Genomic DNA, 27,091 nt, shown 5'->3' with positions numbered 1-27,091 from the left:
ATGACTTCCTGAACGTCCGGGGAAGGCAAGGCGGGGGCCTGAAGATGTTCTGCTTTACTTAAACCCCAGACTTGCTCCAGCGGCAATCATGGATTTACTGTGGGCAAACCCACACTTAGAAACGTCAGTTTCCCCGAGGATAACACAGGCCCTTCCAGAAAGCTCGTGCAGGTGGATACGTATGTACATGCTAGCTGGATGTCAGCTCTAAGATCTAATTTCGTCTTTCTGGTATTTCAGACGGCCCCGGATTGCTAGTGGGAACTATGTAGCCACAGCTTCAAAGCAGGAGTAAAAATCAGAACAGAGCCTGTAACTGACACTATCAGAAAGAGCCACAGAAAAATGCGGTCCAGAACCTGGGCTACGAATTTCCAGTCTTGGACCACCTGCAAAAGAGAAAAGGACTCCTTCCATTCAAGATGCGGAGCAACTGTTCGGAATTCATTTCAAGGGATTGGAACAGTGACTAACATTCAGCTTTACACACTGCAGTTTTCAAAACACACCTGCCACATCCCCCGCAGGGTAGGTTCGATTCCTCCCCGTGACCCTCACTGGCCTGCCTGTGAACTCTTCGGCAACACCGAAGGCGTAACAGAAACAACAGAATCATTTATGCCTTGGTAAACAAGACTGATCAAAATGGGAAAAGCCTGATTTTTACACAAACAAAAAGCCAGAATCTCTTACTATGATCTTCCAGATATTACATATGAGATGAATTGCAAACTTAAAAGTTAAGTTTTTCTGGCCAGAGAGGAAAAAGCCTTTTCTTCCCCTCCACGTGCGGGGATGGCTGCTGTCTCTGGACACCTGAGAACTGCTGGTGGGGACAGGTGGTCAGGGGAGGACAGCACTCTGAAGGGGAGGCGGGCGGGATCCCTTTGGATGGGGGGGAATTGGGGGGTTGGGGAGGCAATAAGCCTGTAGGAATGAGGTCAGGGTATGTCCAGAGGTCTGAAGGACATGGGCCCGTTCTCTTTTGAAGGAAAAGAAATGTCCCATTTCTTTTATATGGGGATTGTGTAAAGAGGGCACAGCCCAGGAGTTCTAGAAGGGGACATGGGTGCGGAGGTAGAACCTGCATGCATCTGGCACACACTGGGATTTAAGAAAACTTTGGGAAAAACGGAAAGAATACACATTGAATGTTTAAAGTGTCACAACGTTAAGTGGTGGTATTATGAGTGATTTTAACGTTCTTGTTTCTACTTAAAAAAAAAAAGATTTTATTTATTCATGAGAGACACAGAGAGAGAGGCAGAGACACAGGCAGAGGGAGAAGTGGGCTCCCTGGGGGAGCCTGATGAGGGACTCGATCCCAGGACCTGGGATCACGCCCTGAGCCAAAGGCAGATAGATGCTCCACCACTGAGTCACCCTGGCATCTCATTTGTTTCTACTTTATGTATTTTCCAAATTCTTTACCCTGAGAAGGTGTCACTTTTATAATTTTTTAAAAAGCTATTTAAATCTTTGAATCAGAATTTTTACAGGATGTAAACAAACAACAAACAACCCTAAGAGTAGCAGAAATGTTTGTTCCATAGCAGCATTCCCCTCTAATGCTTTAAAAATGTTTTTCAGTGGATCAAAAACACAACAAATAGAATATTCTAGGTAGTATCTAGACATAATACAGAAGGATATTTCTTTCTTTTTTTTTTTAAGATTTATTTATTCAGAGAGAGCGAAAGAGAGGCAGAGACACAGGCAGAGAGAGAAGCAGGCTCCATGCAGGGAGCCCACGTGGGACTCAATCCTGGGTCTACAGGATCACACCCAGGGCTGCAGGCGGCGCTAAACCGCTGCGCCACCGGGGCTGCCCAGAAGGATATTTCTTTTAAAAAATTTATTATTGGGATCCCTGGGTGGTGCAGCAGGTTTGGCACCTGCCTTTGGCCCAGGGCGTGATCCTGGAGACCCGGGATCAAATCCCACGTCAGGCTCACGGTGCATGGAGCCTGCTTCTCCCTCTGCCTGTGTCTCTGCCTCTCTCTCTCTCTCTGTGTGTGTGTGACTATCATAAAAAAAATTTATAAAAAATTCATTATTTTATTTATGTGACCAAACTCTTGGGACTAATTTTCACTGATTTTAGAGGAGAATAATTGAACCCTGTAACTTGGCCTATAACTTGTTTTAAGCAGTTAATCTGAGGCCACGACTATTTTGAGCCCGAAATATACACTCTCACTGCGTTTTTTTTAAAAAAAAAAATCTGTAAGCAAAATAACTATGCTTTCCCCTCACCAAAATATCTGTTGGAGCACTGTATTTTTTATATTAATCCCTAAATCTAATTCTGTTCTTTTCTTTCCAAATACTACAGATAGAAATAACCACCATGGCACTAAAAATGAGAGATAAATTACCAGAGACAGGGATAACCAACTTAAAATGTAGAATTAAATTATGTTAAATAGAATCAAGTCTAATCATAAGGAATGGGGCCTAATCCACACATGCTTCACTTCTCTTACTTCTGTTCCTGGGAACTGCTTCCTAAAAATTCACACTAAAATTCTTACTCATGTCAGGGCTTGTTTAACATTTTACATATGAAAAGCAGGTAGCTAATAACGTCCCATTCAAGCAATGACAGTGTTTTGTTGCCAAGAGATGCAGGAATATTGGTTCTTGCAGGGCTCTTTGGGGGCAGGGTTATGATGAGCACCAGTGTACTCACCTGGTTGATGAAATGCTCTTTCTTCACATGCCTCGAAATGTACCTGATGGAATCTGCTGCCTTTTCCAAGAAAGCAACAAGGACTGTTTCTCCATCACTAACCTGCCTTTGTTTCCTTTTTTCTAGAACTTTGCCTTTCACCACCGGTTGACTCTCATCTCTATCTGGAAAGGAGTAGCGGTCTACATGGTCCTTCATACAAAGCACTTTAGGAAGTTTTTGCAGAAACAGTCTCTTCACCCAGGGGGCCATGGGGTGGTAGGTTGAGGAAGATCTGTGGTGAACATTAATCACGAACACAGTGACAATGATGGACAGGGTCACGAAAACCATAATGAACAGCAGGTACTCCCCAATGAGGGGGATGACTTTGGAGGAAGAGGGGATTATTTCCTCAATTACTAAGAGAAAGACTGTCAGGGAAACCAGCACGGAGGTGGAGAGGGACAGCTTTTCGCCCTCATCGGAAGGCAGGTAGAACACCAGCACTGTCAGGAAGGACAGTCCCAGGCAGGGGATGATGAGGAAGAGGGTATAGAACAGGGGCAGGCGGCGTAGGACCAAGGAGTAGGTGATGAACGGGTAGGAGTAGAAGCCGTCTCTCCTGTTGCCCTTCATCCCCTTTGCGTTGAGTATTTCCCACTCTCCGTTATCAAAGAAGTCATTCCTGTCAACATTGTCATTGACCAAAACGAGGTCAACCATGGTGCCATCATAAGTCCAGGACCCGAACTTCATGGAGCAGTTCTGCCGGTCAAATGGGAAAAACGTGACGTCCATGGTGCACGAGCTTTTGTAACTGGCGGGAGGGGTCCAAATGACCGAGCCGTTCGACCTCACGATGACTTTGGTCATGAGCGAGCCTTCGAAACGCCCATCAGCACTGTGGTAGAAGCAAGTGGACACAGATGAGTTGGGTCTTGGCCCACCCCTCTACTAGTTGCATTTATTACTTTCCTGCCACAGAGTCAGTATTTCAAGAACAAATGGTTCTGTGCTTACTGAAAGTTGTACATTTCTCTGAATTATTTTGCCAAAATCAGGCTTCTCTATCACCTGTCCTAATCTGACCAGCATATTTTTCTTCGGGGTTACTTACTTTTCAAAGAGAACTATGTCAGGAAGCCAGAGAGATTCTGATGGGACTTTAATTGAATGAATCCCACCATATTCATCAGGATTCCAGCGTAATTTGTGGTCTGTCCATTCCTGCATCAAAATGAGTATACTGTAATTTTATTCTGAAAATTCAATGTTCAAGTTTATGTTAATTTACTGATCCAATGTTTGGTTTTAAATGGGAAATTCATCTGTTTTTAGATCTTATGACCCTACCCTGTGGCTTAGTGCAATTCTCAAGATACAGGTTGAGCCAGCCTGGTCTCTGGTCTTCCCCAGGTCCACACAGCCATCCCACTTGGGATTTCCAAAATTGCCGTATTTACCTTTCAATGAAGAGTCTCAACAACAAGGCCACTGATTTGTGATCTATTTTTTCAGCCTATTTCTCTTAAGAAACAAAAGAAAAAGCAATGGTAAATCTAGCGCAGGAGAGCTGGTCCAGTAATATCTTAATCTCATGATGATGGGTACAAACAATTTTGAATATCACTCAAGAGTCTTGAAAAAACATCCACCCAGTATATTAATATGAAACATCCAGTATCCACTGAGTAGTCTTGATGACATTATAACCTTAATCCAATGAAAAAAATCTTTTCCAAGAATTTCCTTTTAAGTTCTAATCTAAATTTATTTTGTGGCCACTCAATTACAATTTGAAATTATATTCCTAATATTGTTAGCCTCCAGAGATTTACATATTTTTCCTAATAATAGAATGAAATCATTCAACATGTTTTATAGGACCTAATGGACCCAGATTAACAAACCTGACCACTAATTGATTGGATTATGAAGGTCAAGAGGATGATGTATGGATGATCCAATTACAGCAGAAGTGGGCTTTCTTAAAAAGATCTGGATCCAGAATCTTATGAAATCTGATCTGAAAATTAAGTTCTTCTCTCCCACTGTCCCTCAGGTAGACTGTTAAGTAATGATGTAGGATAATATTAAATGATACTTCAGAAAGTTTAAAGGGTATGCCCAATGAGAGCCTTCCTGTCTTTAAAAAATCAGGACTCAGCAGATGGTAACTTCGCTAGGTGGTAAAGTATTGAAACATACATGATGCCTGAAAAAGTGTAAGGCTGTATACACCAGATGAGATATTGTCTATCTTAGGCAATATTTGTGAGGCTTGATCCTTGAAAAACAAATTTAAAAGGATGTAGGTCATTAAAAAGCTACAATCTAAAGGATAAAAGACTGTGTGCCTATTTATGGAAAACTATGCATATGAAGATTAACAGTTTAAGAGCCCAAGCTAATAAAGTATTTACCATGTTTACCTGGTACTCACAGCCTTCTTTCTTTTCCCCTTCCTCTACCCATTTTGAAAAGGACATTCATTTTCCTTCCTATGAATCATTTGTCTCCTACTAAGGAGACTTGTACTATCAGTGGCAGGTCTGAATCTCAGAAATGTTGAAGGGAACTCAGAGTAGCGCTTTTTGTTTGTTTCACTTTTTAAAAATTGACATACAATAAAATTCACTCTTCTTGTATACGGTTCTATATGCAAACAGTTGTATAATCACTAACAACATCAAGATCCAAGAACTTTGTTGCCCAAAAAGTTTTCCCTGGTGCTGCTCCTTTGTAATCAACTCCTCCATTGCCAGCCCCTGGCAATCACTGATCTATTTTCTGATCCTATAATGTTGCCTTTGGTCATATAAATAGAATCATACAGTAGAGAGCCTTTTGATCCTGATTTCTCTTACTTACCATATGCATTTTGGATTCTTCTATATTAGTCATTGGTTCATATTTATTAGTGAGTAGTATTCCCTTGTATTAATTTACCACAACTTATGTATCCATTCTCCAGGTAGGATATTTGGGTTCATCCAGTTTTTAATGATTACAAATAAAGCCACTATAAATATTTTGTGTAACTTTTTGAGTGAAAAACATTCTTTTCTTCTCTTGGGTAAATACCCAGGAGTGGAATGGCTGGGCCATAAAGTAAGTGTATGTTCAACTTTATTTGAAGCTGCCAAACTGTGTACCAGAGTGGCTCTATCATTTTTGTTTTCCCACTAGCAATGTATGAGAGTTCCACGTCTTTAGCGTCTTCTCCAGTACTTGATCTTGTCTCATTTTTTATTTCGATTATAATAGTTGTGAAATGGTATCTCATTAAGGTTTCTAATATGCATTTTTCCTAATGACTAATGATGTTGAGCATCTCTTCATGTGCTTATGTGCCACCCATATATCTTATTTGGCTGTTAAATCTCTAGCATATTTTTTTAATCACGGTGTTTGTTTTATTACTGAGTTTTCAGGCTTCTTTATATATCCTGGATAAAAGCCCTTCATCAAATATTTGATTTGCAAATAGTTTCCCACAGTCTGTGGTTTCTTACTTCTCTAAGCAGCGTCTTTCACAAGACGGAAGTTATACACTTTGACGAAGTTTATTTTACCAATTTTATCTTTTATGAAACATGCCATTTCTAAGAAATATTTGCCTAACTCAAGGTCACAAAGATCTTCTCCCATTTTTTTTATCTAGAAATTTTATAGTATTAGGTTGTACATTTATATTTAAAATCCATTTTGAGTTAATTTTTTTTATTATGGCGTGAATGTGGGATGAAGTTTTTGGTTTTTTATTTTTGCACATGGTTATCCAATCATTGCTGCACCTTTTGTTGAAAAGGTTAAACATTCTCCATTGAATTACCTTTGCACATTTGTCAAAAATCAACCAACCATATACTCTGTGGGTCTATTTATGGGTTTTTTTGTTCCATTTCATTAATCTGTGTCCCTCCTTTCTTTGGTACTACACTTTCTTAACCTCCATTGCTTTCTAGTAAGTTTTGAAATGGTGTAATGTGAGTCCTCCAACTGTAGTGTCCTTTTCCAAATCGTTTTGGCTATTCTAGTTCCTTTGCTTTTCTTTATAAAATTTTAAAGCAGCTTGTTGCTATCTGTAAGAAAAATCCTTCTGAAATCTTAATTCTGATTGCCTTGAATATATAGATTGGTTTGGGTAGAACCACTATCATAATATTGAGATTTCTGACCAAGGAATATCATTTCTCATTCCATGTACTTAAGTCTTTTTTGATGTTTTTAAATCAGTGTTCTGTAGTTTCAGCTTATAGACCTCACACATATTTTGTTAGATTTATATCTCAGTATTTCGGGTTTTTTTTTAAAGAATTTATTTATTTAGATTTTACTTATTTATTCATGATAGAAACACACAGAGAGAGGCAGAGACACAGGCAGAGGGAGAAGCAGGCTCCCTGCGGGGTCCCCGATCCGGGATGGAGTCCCCAGACCTGGGATCACGCCCTGAGCCAAAGGCAGAAGCTCGACCTCTGAGCCACCTAGGTGTCCCTCGTGGTTTTCTGATGTTATTGTAAATGGTGCTTGAGATTAAGGGAAAAAATCCAATTGTTCATTGCTAGAATATAAATAAACAATTGATTTTTGTATACTGACCTTGTATGTATCCTGTAACCTTGTTTAAGCTCATTTAAGTTTAGGAAATTCTGGGGTAGACTTTCTTTTTTTTTTCTTGGCTTTTTTTTTTGTTGTTTTATTTTTTTTTTTAATTTATGATAGTCACAGAGAGAGAGAGAGAGAGAGAGAGAGAGGCAGAGACACAGGCAGAGGGAGAAGCAGGCTCCATGCACCGGGAGCCCGATGTGGGTGGGATTCGATCCTGGGTCTCCAGGATCGTGCCCTGGGCCAAAGGCAGGCGCCAAACCGCTGAGCCACCCAGGGATCCCCTGGGGTAGATTTTCTATAGAAACAATTACATCATTTACAAATAGAGAGTTCTAGTTCTTTTTTTCCAATCTGAATGCCTTTTACTGTTTTGTTTTGTTTTTGCTTTAAGTCACTAGCTAGGACTTTCAGTATGACAGTAAATAAGAATGGGAGGGGAGGGGCACTGGGTGGCTCCGTGGTTGAGCATCTGCTATTTGGCTCACGGAGTGAACCTGGGGTTTTGGGATTGAGCCCCGCATTGGGCTCCCTTTGGGGAGCCTGCTTCTCCCTCTGCCTATGTCTCTGCCTCTCTCTGGGTCTCTCATGAATTAAATAAATAAAATCTTTTTAAAAAATAGGAGTGGGAGAGTAGATATCTTCTCATTGTTCCTGATCTTGGGTAGAAAGCGTTTAGATATTCACCATTAAGTATTATGTTAGCTGTTGGTTTTCTTAAGTGCCCTTTATTTGACTAAGGAAGATTCTTCCTATTTCTAGTTTGCTGAGCTTTTAAAAAAAAAAAAGATTTATTTATTTGAGAGGGAGAGAGAAAGCATGCATGCTGAGAGAGTGTGAATGGGGGGAGGGGCAGAGGGAGAGAATCCTAAGCAGACTCCTGCTGAGTGTGGAGTCCTATGTGGGGCTGGATCCCACGACACTGAGATCACAATCTGAACCAAAATCAAGAGTCCGATGCTCAACAACTGAGCCATCCAGGTGCCCCACATATAATTTTCTTAATTAGAATGGATCTTGACCTAAGTTGTATGAAAAGCTTTTCAGCTTCTATAGAGATGATTACATGATTATTCTTTAGTCTCTTAATAAGATGAATTGTATTGATTGATTTTCTGTTTTGTTTTTTTTTTTTTTAAGTAGACTGCACACCCAACATGGGGTTCAAACTCAAAACCCTGAGTCTAAGAGTCATATGCTTTACTGACTGAGACAGCCAGGTTCCCTATACTGATGAAGTGCTTTATATTTATTAGTGCTAATTCCTTCAATAAGCTACAAAATTACCTACTATTAGTGCTATATTAGATGAGGCCCCTGTGGCCCGGAGCATTCAAGTGCCTTGTACCAGGCCACACAGTTGGTCAGTAAAGAAAACAGGATTCAAGCCTGCTGCATATGACTGGGCATGCCGTGCATCACAACCCTAGGAGGTGCCTTTCACATTGACTAGGACGTGAAGGGTGCCCCCCCCAATGTGTGCCACTGAGTGATGGCAATGGTACTCAAGCCATGGTACATTAAAAGGCATATCCTGCACTCTTTTCCCCTTTCCCATGCTACTGGACAGTGGAAAAATTTGTGGCTTACAATTCTTCATAACATCAGTTATTTGATCCAACTTTCTGTGGCTCTGCTTTCAAGGATATTTCTGGGGCTGATAGCTATAAAGCTTATGGACTCTATACTCAGGCTAAAACAGTTGCTTATTCCACCTTTTCCTCTGTTAAAAAAAAAGGAAGACAATAAAAACAGAAAATCCGTTTTGTCTTAATGGTAAATATCTGTCAAAAGGTGGAGGAATTTTACAAATAAGCATGTTACACAATGTCCAAGTTCAGCAACAAATAAGGGGAGAGAAAATGATGGTATGAAGATGAACCATTAATAATAGGAACCTTCAGCTGACTTCCACTTGGGCAAGGCTCAGTTTGAGAAGGAAGCAGATGTTAAGAGCTCTTTATAGAAAGAGGAGAAAACAAATTCAGAAATAAAGTGGACGCATGCCACCTGCTGCCTCAGATTCACCTGCCCCTTCTTCCAGTACGAGCACCCTAGTTTCCTCTTGGGCAACTACCTCATTGCACTGTCACTCACTAGCTGTGGGTGCATCTGATTCTTCCTTCTGTCCCACAAATGGGGCTGCACCTCACACTGGCCCACCATGATCTTCAGGGTTGTCAGGTAACCAAATGGGGAACAGTGAGATAGCATGAATCTTCTGGAGCACTGGAAAAGAGGCTTGCCATCCTCTTTCCTGCTGGACTTAAACACAGGAAGGAAGTACTTTGAGGCAGAAGCTGATACAGCCACCTTGCTGAGGTGAGGCTGAGATGAGAATGGGGTCACCCAGAGGACGAGGGGCCTCGAGACAGGCAGAAGGAGCACCATCCCTGGGAATATTGCTTGAGCCCCTGGGTCAAGCTGCAGGTGACGCTGGCCTTGTCCCTGGACTTTCCAGATTATGAAAGCCAGTACTTTCTATTTTTCCTGAAGCCAGTTTGGGTTGGGTTCTCTGTCATGTGCAACCAAAAAGTTCTCAGCTCATCCTGGGAGCATCTGAGTAGATCCTGAGCAGGTGGCGGGTCTCTGGTGCACAGGCAGCAAGCGGCGGGGCAGACACACAGGTGGGCAGGTGGGCTGCCAGCGCGCTCTCACTGCCAGCGCTGTCTTGAGGGGACAGCACTGCTGAGCTCAGCCCCGGGCCCACTCTTGCCCTTCCCTGTTAAGAGCATACAGATGGCTGCGGACAAAACTGTCTGCTCCTCGGATCCAGGCTCCTCTCTGGGGCAGGCACAGCTGTCTCCCCTGCGCCCGGTTCCCCCAGCGGAGCAGGTGCACAGCTACAGCTCCGGGGCCTCTGCTGTCTGGCGAAGCCCAGCAAACAAATACCTGGTTTTACGAACTGTTCAAAGGGAACGGGCGGAGGGGGGAGCCCGAGGGTATGGAACTTTTGGGCCCGAAGGGCTTGCCCTGCTTGCCGGACCTCCTGACAGAGTGCCAGTGGCTTACTGGGTCACAGTCTGGGCGAAAGGAATGCGCGGCCCAAGAAGGCAAGGCTGGTGGCCACGCGGAACCCAGCGCCGCCCCTACTCCTGGCCTGGGCCTGCCTCCCCGCTCGGCTCGGGCTCATTGCTCCGAGGGGGGTGCGGCTTGGGTGTAATGGGAAGGAACGCGGGGTGGACCGGAAGGGCAGTTCTGAGGAGACAACCTGCAAAAGCCGAGACCTGAGGGTAGGAGGAGCCGCGAGGGAGAAGGAACCGGGAGAGGGAAGGCGCAGGGGCAGAGATGGGGGAACGACGGATGAGGGGTGCGTAGAATCCTTGAGGAGGACGTAAAGAGATCTAGAGTGATTTAGGTCTTGTTCCTGCCCAGGAAAGAGAAGGGGGCGAGGTGGGACTTCTGGGATTTCGGAGTACCCAGAAGAGCAAGAGCACTGAACTGGAGTCAGAAGCTGTGAGTTCCCCACCCTGTGGTCCTTTGCTGCTTGTATGCCTCTGCGGGGTGTTCTTCTGTACCCAGACCTGGGGAATCAGAGATGTTCTCCTTGACAAGTCCGTCCAGAGGGGTTCCCTGAATTTCTATCAACATATGCATCCACTGCGATGCTGACAGAGTCCTAAGCCCCAGGATGATCACACGTGCTAAGCCAGCAATGTCAGGGTGAGGATTCAGAGCCTCCATCCTCTCTCTTGCTAAGGACCTCTGGAACTTTCTGGTTACTTCCTGTTCTCTCCGAAACCCTGAGGTCATCCAGAGACTAATCTCCTGTCTCTCCCTTCTTAAAGTAAGAGATTAGAAATAATATACTATGTTCATATAGCATGCTCCAGTCAAGATCCTCAAAGCTCTTTACAAACATCAGCTCTACCCTGAGGCAGTTCCAAGGTGGAGAGCTGTGTCGTTGCAGGAAACAGGCGAGCACGGGATATGTCAGGACCAAATCTCAAAGTAATTCTGTGACTAAGAAAAAAAAAAAAAAGGAAAAATAGTTTCCTTGATTCTGAAAAGTGCAATTTCAAATCCATATCGTATATATTCCCTTAAAATTTTCCTTTCTTAGATAGTTCGAAATATCACTCATAAGTGTCCCTAGCTGTTATCCAGAACTGAATTTCATTTAAACCTAAATCAAAGACTTTTTTACTATAAAAAAATTCCCCTAGTTATTCTTAGTTTAATACTAAAACCAAAAGATAGCAAAGAACAAGTAGTGCCTTGAATTGTAGCCTCTGGGGCATCCTGGGGATCTTCACTTACCTTAAAGTCAAGTGTGAAATTCTTAAAGCAAGTTAAGGTTGATTCATTTCAATCTTAAAGAAAACAGCATGACATACTATATGTCTCATATTCCTACTATATCCATGAGCTGCCAGAGCCAAAAAATGGGATTTGTCATCAAGGATGAAAAAGCCTCCAAATGTGGCAGCCGGAAATGACATTTATTGAGTCCCAAGTATGTGCCAGATACTGTACATCACATTCACACGCGATTGCATTTCACCTCTTAACAACATTGTGAGGTAGGCATTGCCTCTATTTTATGGATGAAGAGATGGAGGGTCAGAGAGGCAAAATGACTTGCCGGAGTTTATATATCATGATTTCTGACTCCTGACTCCTAACTCCTGCTCAATTCTTACTCAGGGCCCACCAAACTGACCTCCTTTGCTAAGTCAGAGTGAGTCTAGGAGAAGAAAGGAAAATAAGATGCTGAGTTAAGGGTCGGAAATAAATTCCTAGACTTGAGGGTGCCATTGCAGGTGGTGGAAGATTACTAGACTTTGGGAAGCTGTCCCAGCCCTTTACAGCAAGGTTGTCCCTTCCATGGCAAGTTTGTTTCTCATTTTCCCTCCCAGACCAGCTCCAGGAATCTAGCCTGTGAGGCCTGCATATTGAAGTGGAACTTTGTGTTGGTCTAAAACAGGAATCAGCTGTTGGAGAAACAAGGCTACTTTGAGATGTTGGCTTTGGCAGACATTCAGGCTGTTTTATTTCCCTCAGGAAAATGAAGGGGGTAGGACAGCAAATAGTGAAGCGAGATCACTCAGAATCTTGCTGTCTTATGGTATTCACACCCCACAGTGCCTAGCCCAGGGTCTTACACAGTGTCTGGTGCATAGTAGGTGCTCAGTAAATGCTTGTTGAGTGAGTAATTTTAATGTCTGTTGTCTTAGTGATTACTCATATGATAGACTCTAGGCCAAGGGTTCAACCCTTTATTATTAAAGAAAGGGTGGTTTCATTTCCCATTTGCCTTTACGGTGCTTGCAAAGCAGTTTTCCTAACCTTGAATATGATGGAGCAGAATCTGAGTGGGAAGGCATTAAGTACTTTCTCATGTAGTTTTAGTGAGTCGGTGTTAATAATCTATTTATGATTTATAGGGTTTTGATTACTCCCTGGAATAGGAAGGAGGAAGACAAATAAGTTTCCAAAATAAAATCAATAAAACAAAAATAGCTCCACATAGAGGACTTTCTCAGGATGTCACTACATTTGTGCTTGATAAAGGTCTTTGGTTAAGAGGATGGAGGAAGAACGTCTAAATATACCAGAGGAGAACTGTGGAAATAGGGGATAAGATGGGAGAATTGCATTAAAAAAACAAGCATCTTGTTTGTGGAAGCTACCATGGAACATGTTTTTGTTCCAAGTACGTGGAGTTTTATTCTCTCTGTGATATGAATCATGGAGCATTTTTCAGTGTCTGGATGAGAAGTGAGAAAAAAATGGGGTTTTACTGTTTCTGTCTTTATTTTGACTGAGGTAAACAGGGGTGGCTGGGGAGAGTTTCCCATAGGTTTGCTCTGGCATGAGAGCTTTGGGAAGTTATACGATTGAGAATAGTATGCAGGGGGTCACAACTTCACCGTTTTGGCTTGCAGAACTTCTACTGATCCCGGAAGACCTACCTTAACTACCTTAAATATCTCCTCCCTTGGATGCTCTCCCTGATTTTCTCCCTGTTTCATTGTCATTTTTGTAATGACATAGTACTTGTGTAGATTTTCCTTATGGTGTTTATCATATCACAGTCATTATTTTTTACACAACTACACTTTGTCCTCCCCTTGAAGGCAGGGCTGTATTTTCCTCTTCATATACCTGGATCTAGCCCAGTGGCTGACACTTAGTAGGCTGTAAGTAAACCTTGTGGAATGAATCCTTACTTCATTCTCTCCTAAATGCTTTTCTAGACCATCCGATGTTGAGGTAGCAAAACCTTAGAAGACAAGGACCAGGAACTAGTCTATATGGGGACAGCACTGAGCAGAGCACTGGACATCTTGGAGCTGCTCCCTTGTCCAAGGCAAGGGAAGGATTTCTTCATGTGAGCCAGGCCTCCAATGCCTAACCTGGGACAAGCCAGTTCAATTCTCTAATGCTCAGTTTTCTCATCTGCAAAGTGGGAATCCTAATAGAACCTACCTCATAAGGTGGCTGCGAGAATGAACCTAGTTCATTCCTAGGACACACCCAAGCAGAGCATTTAGTACATGCTCAATAACTGTTAGGTATTATTATTAGCTACTCTGAAACTGAGATCTGTATAAAATGCCAATGGTTGTTAATATCAGTTTTGTCTTGTTTTTATCATCCCTTTTCTTTATCTTTTATTATCTTTTTTTTTTCCTTCACTTTTCTTTTACCTTTTTAGTTTTAAAAAGCAAGGGGTAGGGTGCCTGGGTGGCTTAGTTGGTTAAGCATCTGCCTTCGACTCGGGTCGTGATTCCAGAGTTCTGGGATCGGGCCCTGCACTGGGCTTTCTGCTCCATGGGGAGTCTGCTCCTCCCTCTGCCTTGTTCTCTCTCTGTCTCTCATGAAAAAAAACAAAAAACAAAAAACTAGGGTGCCTGGCCAGCTTAGTCCATGGAACATGACTCTTGATCTCAGGGTTATAGATTCGATTCCCATGTTGGGTATAAAGATTACTTAAGAATAAAATCTTAAAAACAAATAAAAAGATACATATATATCATATGATGGAGCTCAAATGCCTCCTATTCCATGCAGCCTTCCCAGCTTGCCACCATGCTATAGAATTCATCTTTCTTTTTCTGTGCCATAACATAGAATATATTAACTAATATTTATTGTGATATTTGTACTCCACATCCAATCTGTGTGCACAGAATAGCTTTGATAATATTCTCTGTTGTTCTATAAAATGTATAGAGGGTTTTCTTACTTTGGCTCTTCCAGTGATTTAGAAGCAGGGCTTTGATGGTTAAGGCAGAGGCTGGGTATGGCAGAGAAGGCCCTAACTGGGGAATCCAGATTCCAGTCAGATGAATTCCTGGACTCCTCTGTCTCTGTAAACAGGGATAGTGTGAGACCTGCTTTGTTAATTCTGGATGTTGAGAAATGTAAATGAGAGAAGAGAGATGACAACCCTTTACAAATTTAATGCAATGAAAGTCTATTATTCTTTGGCTAAAATGAGAAAGACAAGAAATAACAAGTGCTGGAAAGGATGTGGAAAAAGGGAAACCTCGCTCACTATAGCTAGAAATATAAACTGGTATAGCCACTGTGGAAAATAGTATGGAGGTTCCTCGAAAGATTAAAAATAGAATTACCATATGATCAAGCAATTTTGGGTATTTACCCAAAGAAAATGAAAATACTAATTTAAAAAGATGCATGCACCCCTATGCATTATTTATAATAGCCAAGATATGGGACATATCAACCCAAATGTCAGTTGATAAGTGAATGGATAAAAAAGATGTGGTATATATATTATATACCACACATATATATAATTTATATATGTATATATATTATATATGTACATATACATATATATGTATATATTATATATTTACATATACATATATATATATTATATTATATATATTATATACATATATACATATGTATGTAATATATAATATATATCTGGTATATATATTATATATATATATAATGTTACTTAGCCATTAATAAAGAATGCAATCTTGTCATTTGCGACAACCTGGATAGACCCAGGGTGAAATAATCAGACAGAGAAAGACAAATACCATATGATTTCACTTATATGTGGAATCTAAAAATACAAAACAAATGAACAAACAAACTAAAAGGCAGAAACAGATCCATATCTAGAAAACAAAGTGATGGTTGCCTGAGGGGAGGAGGTGGGGGAATGGGCACAATGGGTGAAGGGGGGTAGGAGATACAGACTTCCAGTTATAGGATGAATAAGTCATGGGGATGAAAAGTACAGCATAGGGCATGTAGTCAATGGTATTGTAATAACGCATATTGTGACAGATGGTAGCGACACTTGTGTTGAATACAGCATGAAATATGGACTTGATAGGTCACTATGTTGTATGCCTGAAAACCAATGGTAACATTGTGTGTCAACTATACTTTAATGAAAAAAAAATTATTCTCATTACTTCTAAAATATGGGAACCTAAGTCGTCAGGCTGGTTTTTCCAAGCATCAGCTTACCCCATTCCTATGGATTTCTCTTGCTCTGTTTTGGGTATTGGAGATTTGTAGGTTTTGACTCTGTCTTGACCTGGAGGCATCTACCAGGCCACTGTGATTCTGGTGGCCCAGTTTTGCTAGGAGTCATTTCCAAAGTTGCAGTTAAGGTTTGAGGAGTCGTGGCTTCTTGTTCACTTCTACTGAAATAACCTCGTGTTTTCAAAATCTCAAGAAAAGTGAAAAGTACCAATAATAAAGGCCTGCTCTAGTTGCCATATCCTAAGGGGGGTGGGGTGGGGAGTTGCTCTCTGGAGCTTTCCCCATTTCTCCAGGTAGTCAGGGAGCAGTGCTCAGACCTTGGCATCAGAGTCCATTCCAGGCATGCTTCTGAGCTTCCAGGACCTGCTTGCTCTCCAACTCCCGCAAAAGAACAGGAAATAATAGACCCCAACCATTCCCAAATATCTCCCCAAGGAACCCAATATGTTCTATAAAATCATTATTTTTCAAATAGGTGTCTTTTTAAATAGAAAAGAGTGGAAATAATTAGGTTAGCAGATATAATGCTTGGATTGACAGTTACCTGTTTGAGCCACACATTTGTTGTCATCAGCTGATTCTTTTCATCCTAACAAAATGAGAATTAGAAAGATATAAATTCAAATTAAGTGAAGGTGTCTTTTAGATTCTTTTTTTTTTTTTTGGTCAGAAAGACCTCTCTGAGTCTTACATTTGAGGAGTTCAAAGCATAAAGGATTCTCAACTTCAACACAGTTACATGCCATGGGATCCTAAAATATTATGCATAGTTTGCTTAAAATAAAAAACAATAGTTAAAGCAAGTAGCAGCCCATTGTGGTGATATTTACCTAAAATTGTATAAATCCAGAAGGCAAAGTAAGATCGCAAAGCAGAATGAATATTAGCTAAATCAGAGATCACTTTAGCATGATTTGCTAGAAGGAATCCTTGGGCATTGAGTCAGCTGGGGTGGGTGAGGGTGCAAGTGGTGGGGCGGGGCCGGGGTTGGGACAATCTGGGAGGATTATTCTGGAACTTTGGGGAGCACAGCAGGATGACTTTGCAGAACCGGCTTGTTAAAGTTCACTGATTTGCCCGGGGAACTGGACCAGGGCAGAAGCGCGAGCTCGGCAGGAGTCAGTAGGGCGTGTTAAGATATGGGTGGTGCCCGCGGGATGCGTGGGGCCCTGAGCGGATTCAGGAGGGGATGGGGACACCAGGCCCTCCGTCAGGCCCCGGCGTCATCTGCCCTCTCTCCCTGCAGGCACCCCGCCAGCCCCCACCGGTCTGGGCGACACTGCGGAGCCCCGGGCTCGGTTGTCCCTGGTCTCCTGTCCCCGGGGCGCAGCCTGGCGCCCGCCCAGCCCGCCGGGGCGAGGCCTGTCCTGGCAACCTGACCCCGCACGACGCTGCTCATCCCGTCCCCAGGTCACGTCACTGGCCTCTGGGGGCACATTTTTTCTCACAGCCAGCTATTTTTAAAATTGAAAGGGCAGACAGGGGAAAGCAAGCGAAAGCACCACCTCGGAGTCACGCAGGGCGAGGAATGCGCGTGCTCTTCTCCGCGGCGCCGAGGATTACTCACCACATCTACGAGCTGGGATAGTTTCAATCCGAAATACACTTTTATGGTGTCATTGGAATTCAGCACAGGGCGAACCCATTTCTGATAACCTTGGAATAAGTGTCTGAGGAGGGCATCTTCACTTTCGGCCACTGAACGGAATCCTGCAGAGGCTGAGGCTGGAAGAATCCAGGGGGAAACCCGAATTAAGGGGCGAGGCGGGGCGGCTGGTGCAGCTTCCTCCGTCCTGAGCCTTCATCTCGGCTGCGCAGCCTCGCAGCAAAGGCAGCTCTGAGCGAGTTCTCGAACCGTGCTCTTCCTCTTCTTCTTTTAATGGATATCGTACTTATTTATTTTTGATTTAAATTCAATTCTCCATGCCCACAACACACGGTGGAAAGCAGACTCTCTGCTTCACCCAGAGCTTGGCTCTCTCATCGCTTCTCCCATCGTGAGGTCAGCACCTGACCCCCAAAGAATCACCTGCAGCACCCCCGCCCCCCCACCCTCCACCTCACGTCTCAGCTGAGATGCCCCCTCCTTACAGACACGGCCCCGCCCACGTGCTGCTGTCCACCAGGCCCCCACTGAGCTCCATCAGGCCCTTACCACAATGTGTTGTGTATTTGTCACTGTCTGTCCTTCCCTCGAGCTCCATGATGGCAGGCACAGGATCCAATTTACTCGATGATGTGTATCCAGTGCCTAGAGCAGTGCCTACCCACAGCACATACCCATTTTATATCTACTTAACGAATGAACCCATGAAAGGAATATGTTGGGACATTTTCCGTATGTTTGCCACATAGCCATAGAACACCTACCACATCCCCTGCGCTGTTTGTTCCCTTGCAAAGACCTTCCCTGGTCATCAACCAGGTTCTAACACTCTTCTCCACTCCCATATATCTGAGAGCCTAAGAACACCCTAATTTCAAGCTTTGATCCTCAGGCTGAAGAAATGGTCTAGGAATGCAGTCTAGAGATAAGTTTTATTTCTTTTCAGTGTCATACTATCAAATTTAAAGCAAGGAAGCTGGGGTGCCTGGGTACCTCAATGGTTGAACATCTGCCTTTGGCTCAGGGTGTGATTCCGGCATCCTGGGATCGAGTCCCACATCAGGCTCCCCACAGTGAGTCTGCTTCTCCCTCTGCCTATGTCTCTGCCTCTTTCTCTGTGTCTTTTGTGGATAAATAAATGTGGTCTTAAAAAAAAAAAAAGCAGGGACGCTTTGTTATTGTTGTTTTGAATATGGCCTCTCTCGTGGTCACTGGAAGTTTGTCCCTCCAGTTATAAAACAAGTAAATTGAAACCTACTCTTAATGCTCCTAGGGGTGATCAGAGGTGTAAGATGGGCTGCATACCTCTTTCTCTCACTCTCGAGAAAGCATATTAAAATGCAAATGAGTGACGAGAGAGCAGTAACTTATGTTTATACTTAGTTATTTAAAAAGCTGTTCTCAAACTTGGATGCTTAGCTGTTCTCAGCAAGCAAAGGCACACTCCGGAGCAGGTCAGCTGGGTGGTTGCCAGGGCAGCACTCTGTAAACACCCTAGAACCTTCCTGGAAGTGTTGGGGAGGGTGGGAGTTGACATTTCCCGAAACCTTCCGAGGGACAGAGTGTTCATTCACTCAGGCTACGCTTCACGAATTTCCTACCCCACATCCAGGCTCATCTTCCTTCAAAATACATCGCATCTCTGATTATTTCCCACCATCTCCGTGGGCAACCGCCCGTGTCACAGACTCCATCCTCACCCTCGGATTCGTGTGCAGCTTCCTCATCACTTCCACCCTGGCTGCGTTTACAGTTCATTTTCTGCTCAGCTGTCAAGCCAGCTCTTACAAGCAGAAGAAGATTATGTTAGTTCTTTGCTCAAAGTCTTGCAGTGGCTTCCTATCAAACCTAGAAGGGACATCTCATGTTCTCATGGTTTCCCAGGCTGTGTACAGCCCTACCTTCTCCCACTCTGGCCTCAGCCCTCCTCCCCAGTGCCTCAGGCCCGTCCGCTCTTTCCAGAACATGCCTGTATGTTTCTGTTTGGAGCAGGCCCTGGCCCTGTAGAGACCCCATAACCCCATACTCATTCCTTCATTTTGTCCCATCTTTGCTCACATGTCATCTCCTTGAAGAGGTCATTCTGGGTTACAGAATCTAAATATCCCTCCTCACACTTTATTCCATTGATGGTACTTTATCTCACATCAGAGCACTTGGACCTATTATGTGTCTTTGTTTATTGTCTGTCTGCCACACGGGAAATGCCAGCTCCGTGAAACCTTCCTCACTGCTCCCCCCGGCTCTGTGGGGCCTGGCCCATTGGGGCTGCTGAGCCAACATGTGTGTAGCAATATGGTGAGCTACTTGGCTTTTGCTTGCTGAGTGGTATTTGAAGAGTTTAGGCTAGAGTTGAATTGCTAGGGAGAAGAGGGAGACAGGGAGGCCACAGCTGTCCTCCCTTGGCCTTTCCCCATGCAGGCAGCCCTCCAGTGAGGAGGAGAATATCGTTTCAAGGGCACGATGGCAGTGACTGTTCCTTGCTCAATAGCCCATTTGCCCTTTCTTTTTTGGTAACAGATGCTAAATTTATTCAGCATTGCATGGAGCCAGCTTAAAATGTTCCTTTCTCAGGCTCTCTTACAGGTAGGGAGGGCCATGTGACAGACACATTGGCCACTTAAGATACAAACAGAAGCCAGAGGGTGAGGTTTGTAGGAAATACCATTGGAGCAGACAGACTCATCCGACCTGCATCTTTCACCTTCCATCTTTCACCGGTTGCTCTCTCTCCTTCCTGCCTGGAGCTGGAAAGTGGGATCTAGGGATTTGGCCACAGAGGTATCTTAAAGCCTAATGAAAGCTACACACACAAGATGATGAAATAAAAGGGCTGTCAGAGCCTGGGCTCCCAGCGCTGTAGGACCACCAATCAGCCCAGGAATGCCTGCTCCAAATTTCTTGGTATGTGAGAAAAGCCATTCTCCTTTTGGGATAAGTGGTTATCGCCATAGTTACCTCTATCTGAATGCAGTCCTAGCAGCTGAGGGCCAGGGTTCTGCTTCCTCAAGAGCCCCTGTGCTCCAGTTCAGGCCAGTAAGGACTAATTACTTAAGACACCATCTCACGGTGGATGGAGACACTCAGGAAGGCTGAGAACAACTGAATAACATCTGAGCCAGCACATGTGTGCATGTGCACACACACACACACACACACACACACACACACACACACACACATAAGGGACTTCATAGCTTGGATACGCTGCCATTATAATTCTGGATTTGTGGGAGGGATTCTGAGAACAGAAACTGTACTTTTGATTTCCTTTCCTGGCAGGAAAATTTTACTGTCAATTTGCAGAGAGGTAGAGTTGCACATTGGGGAGGATCTTCTAAAATTTTGACCTTGACAATCCCCAGCACTTGCCACCTTTAAAACTATACCCTCCGTAAGAATGGTTGGATCCCTGCTCTTTGCCAGGATCCAAAGGGAAATAGCAGATCTGCTCTTTCAGGGCACTTTGTATGTTTTACCCGCTTGGCCAATGTGGGAGGATAAGCTGCTGTCTGAATCAAGGAACAAAAAGCATAGATCTGTACCGGCTGTTATGGACTAAATATTTGGGTTCCTTCAAATCCCTATGTTGAAGCCGTACTCCCCACCATCTGACTATATTTGCAGATAGAGCCTTTAAGGACGTAATTTAGGCTAAATGAAGTCATCAGTTGTAGGACCCTAATCCAATAGGATGATGTCCTTAGAAGAGATGCAAGAGACCTCATTCTCTCTCTGTGCAGGCATGAGGAAAAGCCAGGTGAAGACACTGCCAGAGGCAGCTGTTTACAAGCCAGAAAGAGAGTTCTCACCAGAAACCAAATTTGCCTACACCTTGTCCTAGATTTCTAGCCTCCAGAACTGTGAGAAAATAAATTTCTGTGAAGCTACACAGTCTGTGGTGTTTTGTTATGGCAGCCTGAGCTGACTAGTACACATCTGTATTGACCAAAGCAGACCTTACCAAAAAAAGCCAAAGGTTTCATGCTTTCTGGCTGACATCTTCAATCTCCCCAAATAAAAGCTGAAGTCATCAAGGTTACTGAAGCAGATGCAGAGGATAGCCCTGAAAATGTTTCTGGTTTGTCCTTCTGTAAAATGAAACATGAAAAGGAAGGGAAACTGCTTCCACCATTGATTCTTTGAGGCTGGGGCCTCAATAAATACTTGATGCTGTCTGGTGAGTGAACAAATGCCCAAGAGGGCCTAACAGCACTTTTCACGCACAGGGAAAGGAGGCAGAGTGACCCCAGCTCACTGCTCAAGAGGGTGTAGAGTCACAGATGTTTTCAAGATTTCCAAGACGAGTGGTCTCTGTTTTAAGGAATAAATGGATTCCTGAGAAGTTGTGTGTAAACCAAATTTTTGCAAATGGACTTGTATTCTATTTTTTTAAAAAAATATTATATTTATTCATTTGAGAGCGAGAGTGAGAGAGCACAAGCAGGAAGAGGGGCAGAGGGAGCAGGAGAAGCAGGCTGAGCAGGGATGTGGCGGGCTTCATCCTAGGACCCTGGAATCATGACCTGAGCTGGAGGCAGACACTTTACCGACTAAGCCAGCCAGGAGCCCTTGCACTTGTATTTTAAACAAATTTGACAAGTCTGATATTCTAAGATATATCTCAGCAACACATTGACAAGTTGAGAAGCTGTTCTCAGAAGGTGAGTGATTCCCTGAGTGGGTGCTTGCAGTTCCAAAGTCAGCCTCTCAAAGGGGAGGGATGGCAAAGCATTTGTATTCATAAATAATTTCAACATTAAAGAGGAAGGACCAGTGAAATGACTAAGGTGCATGTGTAGACAATGAAGCTAGAAAAGATAACTGAGATGAACTAAGCTCCTCATTTTATAGACAAAGATCCTGGGGTGCAGAGAGGGGCAGTGACCTACTCAAGGTCAACTCAGTTAATGAGTGGTGGGTATGGTTTTCTGACTCCCAAGTTCTAGTAGCTTCCTCCATGGGGAACTCAGGCTGGGAAAGTGCTCTAGGAGGACTCAGCTCTTGGCCCTGGATGCTGAGTCTCTTGCCAAACTCGTCACTTTTTAGAACAAGCATCCCACAAATATTTATTTAACATTGAGAGCTACTGGACTCAGATTTAGAGGCATTAGTTCTGGTCTTGTTTCCAAACCAGGCGATCTTAATTAAGAAAAGCATTTAACCTCTCCCGGTAAAATTAGAAATGTGGATGATGGGTAAGCCCTTACCAACTCACTTGCACTATGGTTCTAGGATTTCACGTCCATGAAACAGCCACAAAATGTGACCTATTGATGCCAATATTTGCTATTTTGAAGACACACACACACAAAGGCAATGTTTAAAATATGCCACTGATCAGACAAATTCGCTTTTGGCTGCCATTTACTGCAACAGAGGAGGCATCAGGTAAAGGTAACTAAAGCTATGATGGGATTAGAGAGGACTCACTGCCCATGAGGAAGTTAGGACTCTCTCAAGCCCTGTAAGTGGGACCATGAGAGATGTGGATGAGGTACTCGGTACCAGCTTGAGACAAAAAAATTTTTCTTTGGAACCTACAACTTGACCTCTGACATCTTTATTTTTCTTGACTGTGTTTCTTTTCCTTTCTTCAGGCTCTCAGACCTTCTGCTCTCTCCCACCCAATTATCAACACCCATTTTCCGCAAAATTATGACAAGTGCATGCACGCTGAGGTATAAATAACTGATAAGACTTAATTGATGAAAATGCACATGCTTACTTATGGTTTTATTGAAGACAACACCATTGTTTATCCTTAGCTAAGAGAGTAAAGAAATAATTGAAGACTTTTAAACCTCAGCAAATATGATTGAGACACATTTTTTTGTATTTTGACACCTTTTGGTATATTTTGGTTCTGTCTTTCCATTATCACCACCTTGTTAAAAAAAATCATACTACAAATATATTAGCCTCAACACATAGAGCTAGCCCTCAGGGCAAAATAAATAATAAATACTGAATGGATTCTTGCCAGCGTGAGAGTTTATTAGAATGACTTTGTTTTTTCCCTCTTGCATCGCCCATGCTGGAACCATTCCTAGGATACGGTAGATCCTCAATAAATATTTACTGAATGAGTAAACACACGTCATCGTGTGGCAAGAGTAATAGGAAGATGAGTAAGATACGGTCTTTATTTCTGGGAGCAGTGATAAACATATAATGATGAATTAGCAACAAATATGAATTAGCAACACAAGAAATGTCACATGGCCAGACACAATTATCCTCTCCACCAAAGCCAAAAATGTAAAAATGAGGAGTTGCCCTTTGTAATTTGGAAAAGGTACTTTTGTAACAAAAAGAAACTCTTTCCTTTGCAATGAGTAGTATAGTTAAAGAACTTAAGGAAAGTGGTACAGATCTGAAAAATAGAAATGGACTCTAATGGATCTAGAAATGTTCACAAGTGTGAGAGTGACTACAGATTATTGATGTATTACAGATCTGTGACAGACGTATACAGCACAGTATACACTCCCAAATGCTTGCAGCCTCGTTGATGGAGAATGAGTACCAGGCTCACTTCCAGGCCCCATTTTCTTATGTAACCACTACTGTGCAAAGAAGAGGGTGCACGAGTGAACTGAGAGGGTTTATACAACCACCCCTGCTAACCTGTGATATGGGTTCCCTGGGGGAAAGAACAGTAAGAATAAATTCTTTCATAGTAAATAGAACAGTAAATAAAGGCAGAAAAACATTAGACTCCTGGATATTAATTGCATCCTAAAACACACAGAAGTTGATTATCATTTTTATGATTGACAAATTGTATTTCAGACTGCAGAGATCAAATTTAGTCATATTAGAAAGTGGGTCTGATGCCCTCAGCACTTAGAAAGGATGGCTTTTGAGTCCTCAGTATGAGGAGAAGCTACCTTTTTAAAGAAAGGATACTGTTTAGGTACATGTGCCTAGATTTGGAATCTAGGATTTATTTTAGGACTTGGGCAAATCTCACTTGGTGCCTCTGGCTCTCCAGCTGAAAGTAGCATAGTCAAACATGGCAAAAATATTAGTGAGAAATAAGTACAAATTGCTAATGGGACAGCGGGATTTTCCTACCAGCTGGCTCCGGCTCTAAATGGTTGCCACCACAATGGGAAGAGCTTTGTGATCTTAAGTTACATAAAAAACGAAATGAGGAGGGCACTTGATGGGATGAACGCTGTTGGCAAATTGAATTTAAATTTTTAAAAAAAGAAAGAAAAAAAGTGAAATGATTTCCAAACACAGATAACTGGCAGGTGCAAATGACCATTTCCCCTTAAACCTTGCAGTTATTTTCTCCCTCTTTCCACTTCTCTTTTGTCTGTCTGCCTGCCTGTCTGTATATATATATATATATATATATATCTTTTATATATATATATATTTTTTATTTGTCCTCTTTATTAAGAATTATCTGACTTTCAGGGGGATAATAGTGACAGAAAACTCACATATGTTCATAGACATTTGATGTCTATTTTTTTTGTGATATACAAACATACTAAGTAAACCTACACACAAATTTATTAAAGTTTGTATGCAGGTGTATAGGATATATTGGATAAAATTAAGGAACTACACACAGATATAATGATTATTAGTAGACATGATAGAAAAAAGTTGATGGGAGTAAATTTCTGTGCCAGATGTTTTAACAATCCTGAAAAGCATTCAGTAACATTTTTCCTGCTTTTGTATCTTCCTACCAAGTTCATGATTCAAAAGGAATATCCCAGAAAAATGACAACAGCTTAAATATTATGGAATCCATAGGTATGATTTCTTTAGCAATAAACAGATTTCCTAGAATCACCCATTAGAACCACATCCCAAAGTTTATCCTAAAGATACCTATACATTACAGTTTGTAATTCTAACATTATCAATATTGTATTTCCACCTCCCTTGCTTAAATCATTCCACAACGATGAAGTTTTAATTTACTTTAATTTGAGCTTACCTGAGGGAGTGACACCAAGGACGATGAGCATAAGGATAAAGCCTGCCAGTCTCATGATGTCAGTTTAGGAGAGATAACTCCTTCCTTTTCAACAATACAGTATTTCCATCAGAAAGGGAGGTTTTGAATCGCAAATGCAGTGGTTCAAAATCCGAAGTGGAACCCAAGGGGAAAGAAGACACCTGAAGTGGAATAAGACAGTCTCAGACCACCCCGCATCCGTGCGATGTTTCTTAAACTACACTTCATTGATTTCCAGTCAGCTGTCAGATCCTGTAAGTCTAAAACATATCTCTGGGTCCTAACTCCTGACTTATTAATTTGCTCTCTCACAAAGAGTTGCAAGGCAGAGGAAAAGGATGAAGCTAGACAACTTCTGAATATTCTGTGGTATTTTTCTCACTGTTGGAGATCTGAGCAAAGGAGAAAAACTGCATTTTATCACATGCATCATGAAAGTTAGTGAGAAGTTTCTCATACATATTATTTCTCCCTTGTGTCTTCATTTTGGACTTGGAGCTGAAGAATAATGAATAAGAGGGGGTTTGAAAGGTAGAAAATCCCAGTTATAAAATAAGTCATAGGGATGTAATGTGCAACATGGTGATTATAGTTAATAATGTTATTGCTAGAAGAATAGATCTTAACACTTCAGAAGGAAAAAAACCTGTAACTATGCATGCTGACGGATGGTAACTAGACTTATTGTGACCATTATGCAATATATCCAAACATTGAATTGTTATGTTGTACACTTGAAACTAATATAATGTCGGATGTCTATTTTATATAGCAGTTTTTAAAAAAAAAAAAAGAATAATGAATATGCCCTTTGGCTCCCACGTCTACTGGTTCTCGAGTGTTCTAATGCCAGGGCATCCTCTGGGCTTCCCTTGAGCCCATCAGATCCACTCATCTTTCTACAGGAGAAAGTGTAGTCAGAGCTCAGTCTTGTTTTGTTTCCCTTATGGGATTTGGAGGCTGTGATGCCACCTTCCTCTGATTTACCTTCTTCACAGCAGATCAGATTTTCATCGAGTTCAGTGCAGTCCACACGCAGTGCGGCCCCTCATAAATGCAAATCTAATGAATGAACAAGTGTGAGTTAAGGCTGGCTACAGGAGAGGGCCAGGTGGGAACAGGTACCTGGATGGGGATGGAGCACTGGAGCAACATGACCCAGGGCACTGAGGAACTCCACGTGGACAATAATGACTCCATCTTTAGCCTCCATCTGGGCACAGCTGGGGCCACCTTAGGTAACTACCCTGTGGTGGCAGCACCCTGCCCCTCGCTCCATAAAACCTGGGAATTAAGGTCTGGATTCATGGACAGTAGGGGTGGAGAATAGCTGTGGAGGGCCCTGAAGGGTTGGTCCACTCGCCCCCGATTGCCCTGTCAATAAGCCACCCTGAATAAAACACTGTGTGAACAGTGTGGAGCAGCCGCTCCTTCTTTCAGTCGTAATGTGCCTCCTCTGTCTGGAGGATACATCACCGGCCCTCCTGCCCCTTCTAACACTGACTTAATCCAATTTAGAATTTTCTTGATGTTATCTTGTTAGGCCCCCACTATGTGCCATTAGCAACTTTCAAACACCAGGCCCTGCTCAATTAAGTACCAATATATAATCAAAACAGCCCTGTTTTGACAGAGTCCTGCCTCCCCATGCCCACCCCTCTCAATCCTTTCCGTGAACCCCCGAGGGTAGGGCTGTGTTCTTTCGTCCCTTTGTCTTCACTTTCTGTCC

General features: G+C 42.7%; 1 protein-coding gene across 1 annotated transcript; it reads right to left on the bottom strand.

Moving 5' to 3' along the window:
* Window positions 1–254: 254 nt before the first annotated feature.
* On the bottom strand, window positions 255–25,396 carry CHRNB3 (cholinergic receptor nicotinic beta 3 subunit). Its single transcript, XM_055335468.1, has 6 exons — window positions 25,342–25,396; window positions 17,337–17,488; window positions 16,314–16,358; window positions 3,792–3,901; window positions 2,693–3,575; window positions 255–389 (listed from the first exon to the last, which is right to left on the bottom strand). Exons 1-6 carry the CDS (start codon window positions 25,394–25,396, stop codon window positions 255–257), a joined length of 1,380 nt encoding a protein of 459 aa, XP_055191443.1.
* Window positions 25,397–27,091: the final 1,695 nt, after the last annotated feature.

The sequence above is a fragment of the Nyctereutes procyonoides genome, unplaced genomic scaffold (genome assembly GCF_905146905.1).
Source record: "Nyctereutes procyonoides isolate TBG_1078 unplaced genomic scaffold, NYPRO_anot_genome, whole genome shotgun sequence".
Lineage (NCBI taxonomy): Eukaryota > Metazoa > Chordata > Mammalia > Carnivora > Canidae > Nyctereutes > Nyctereutes procyonoides.
This window is presented reverse-complemented; position numbering and strand designations above follow the sequence as displayed.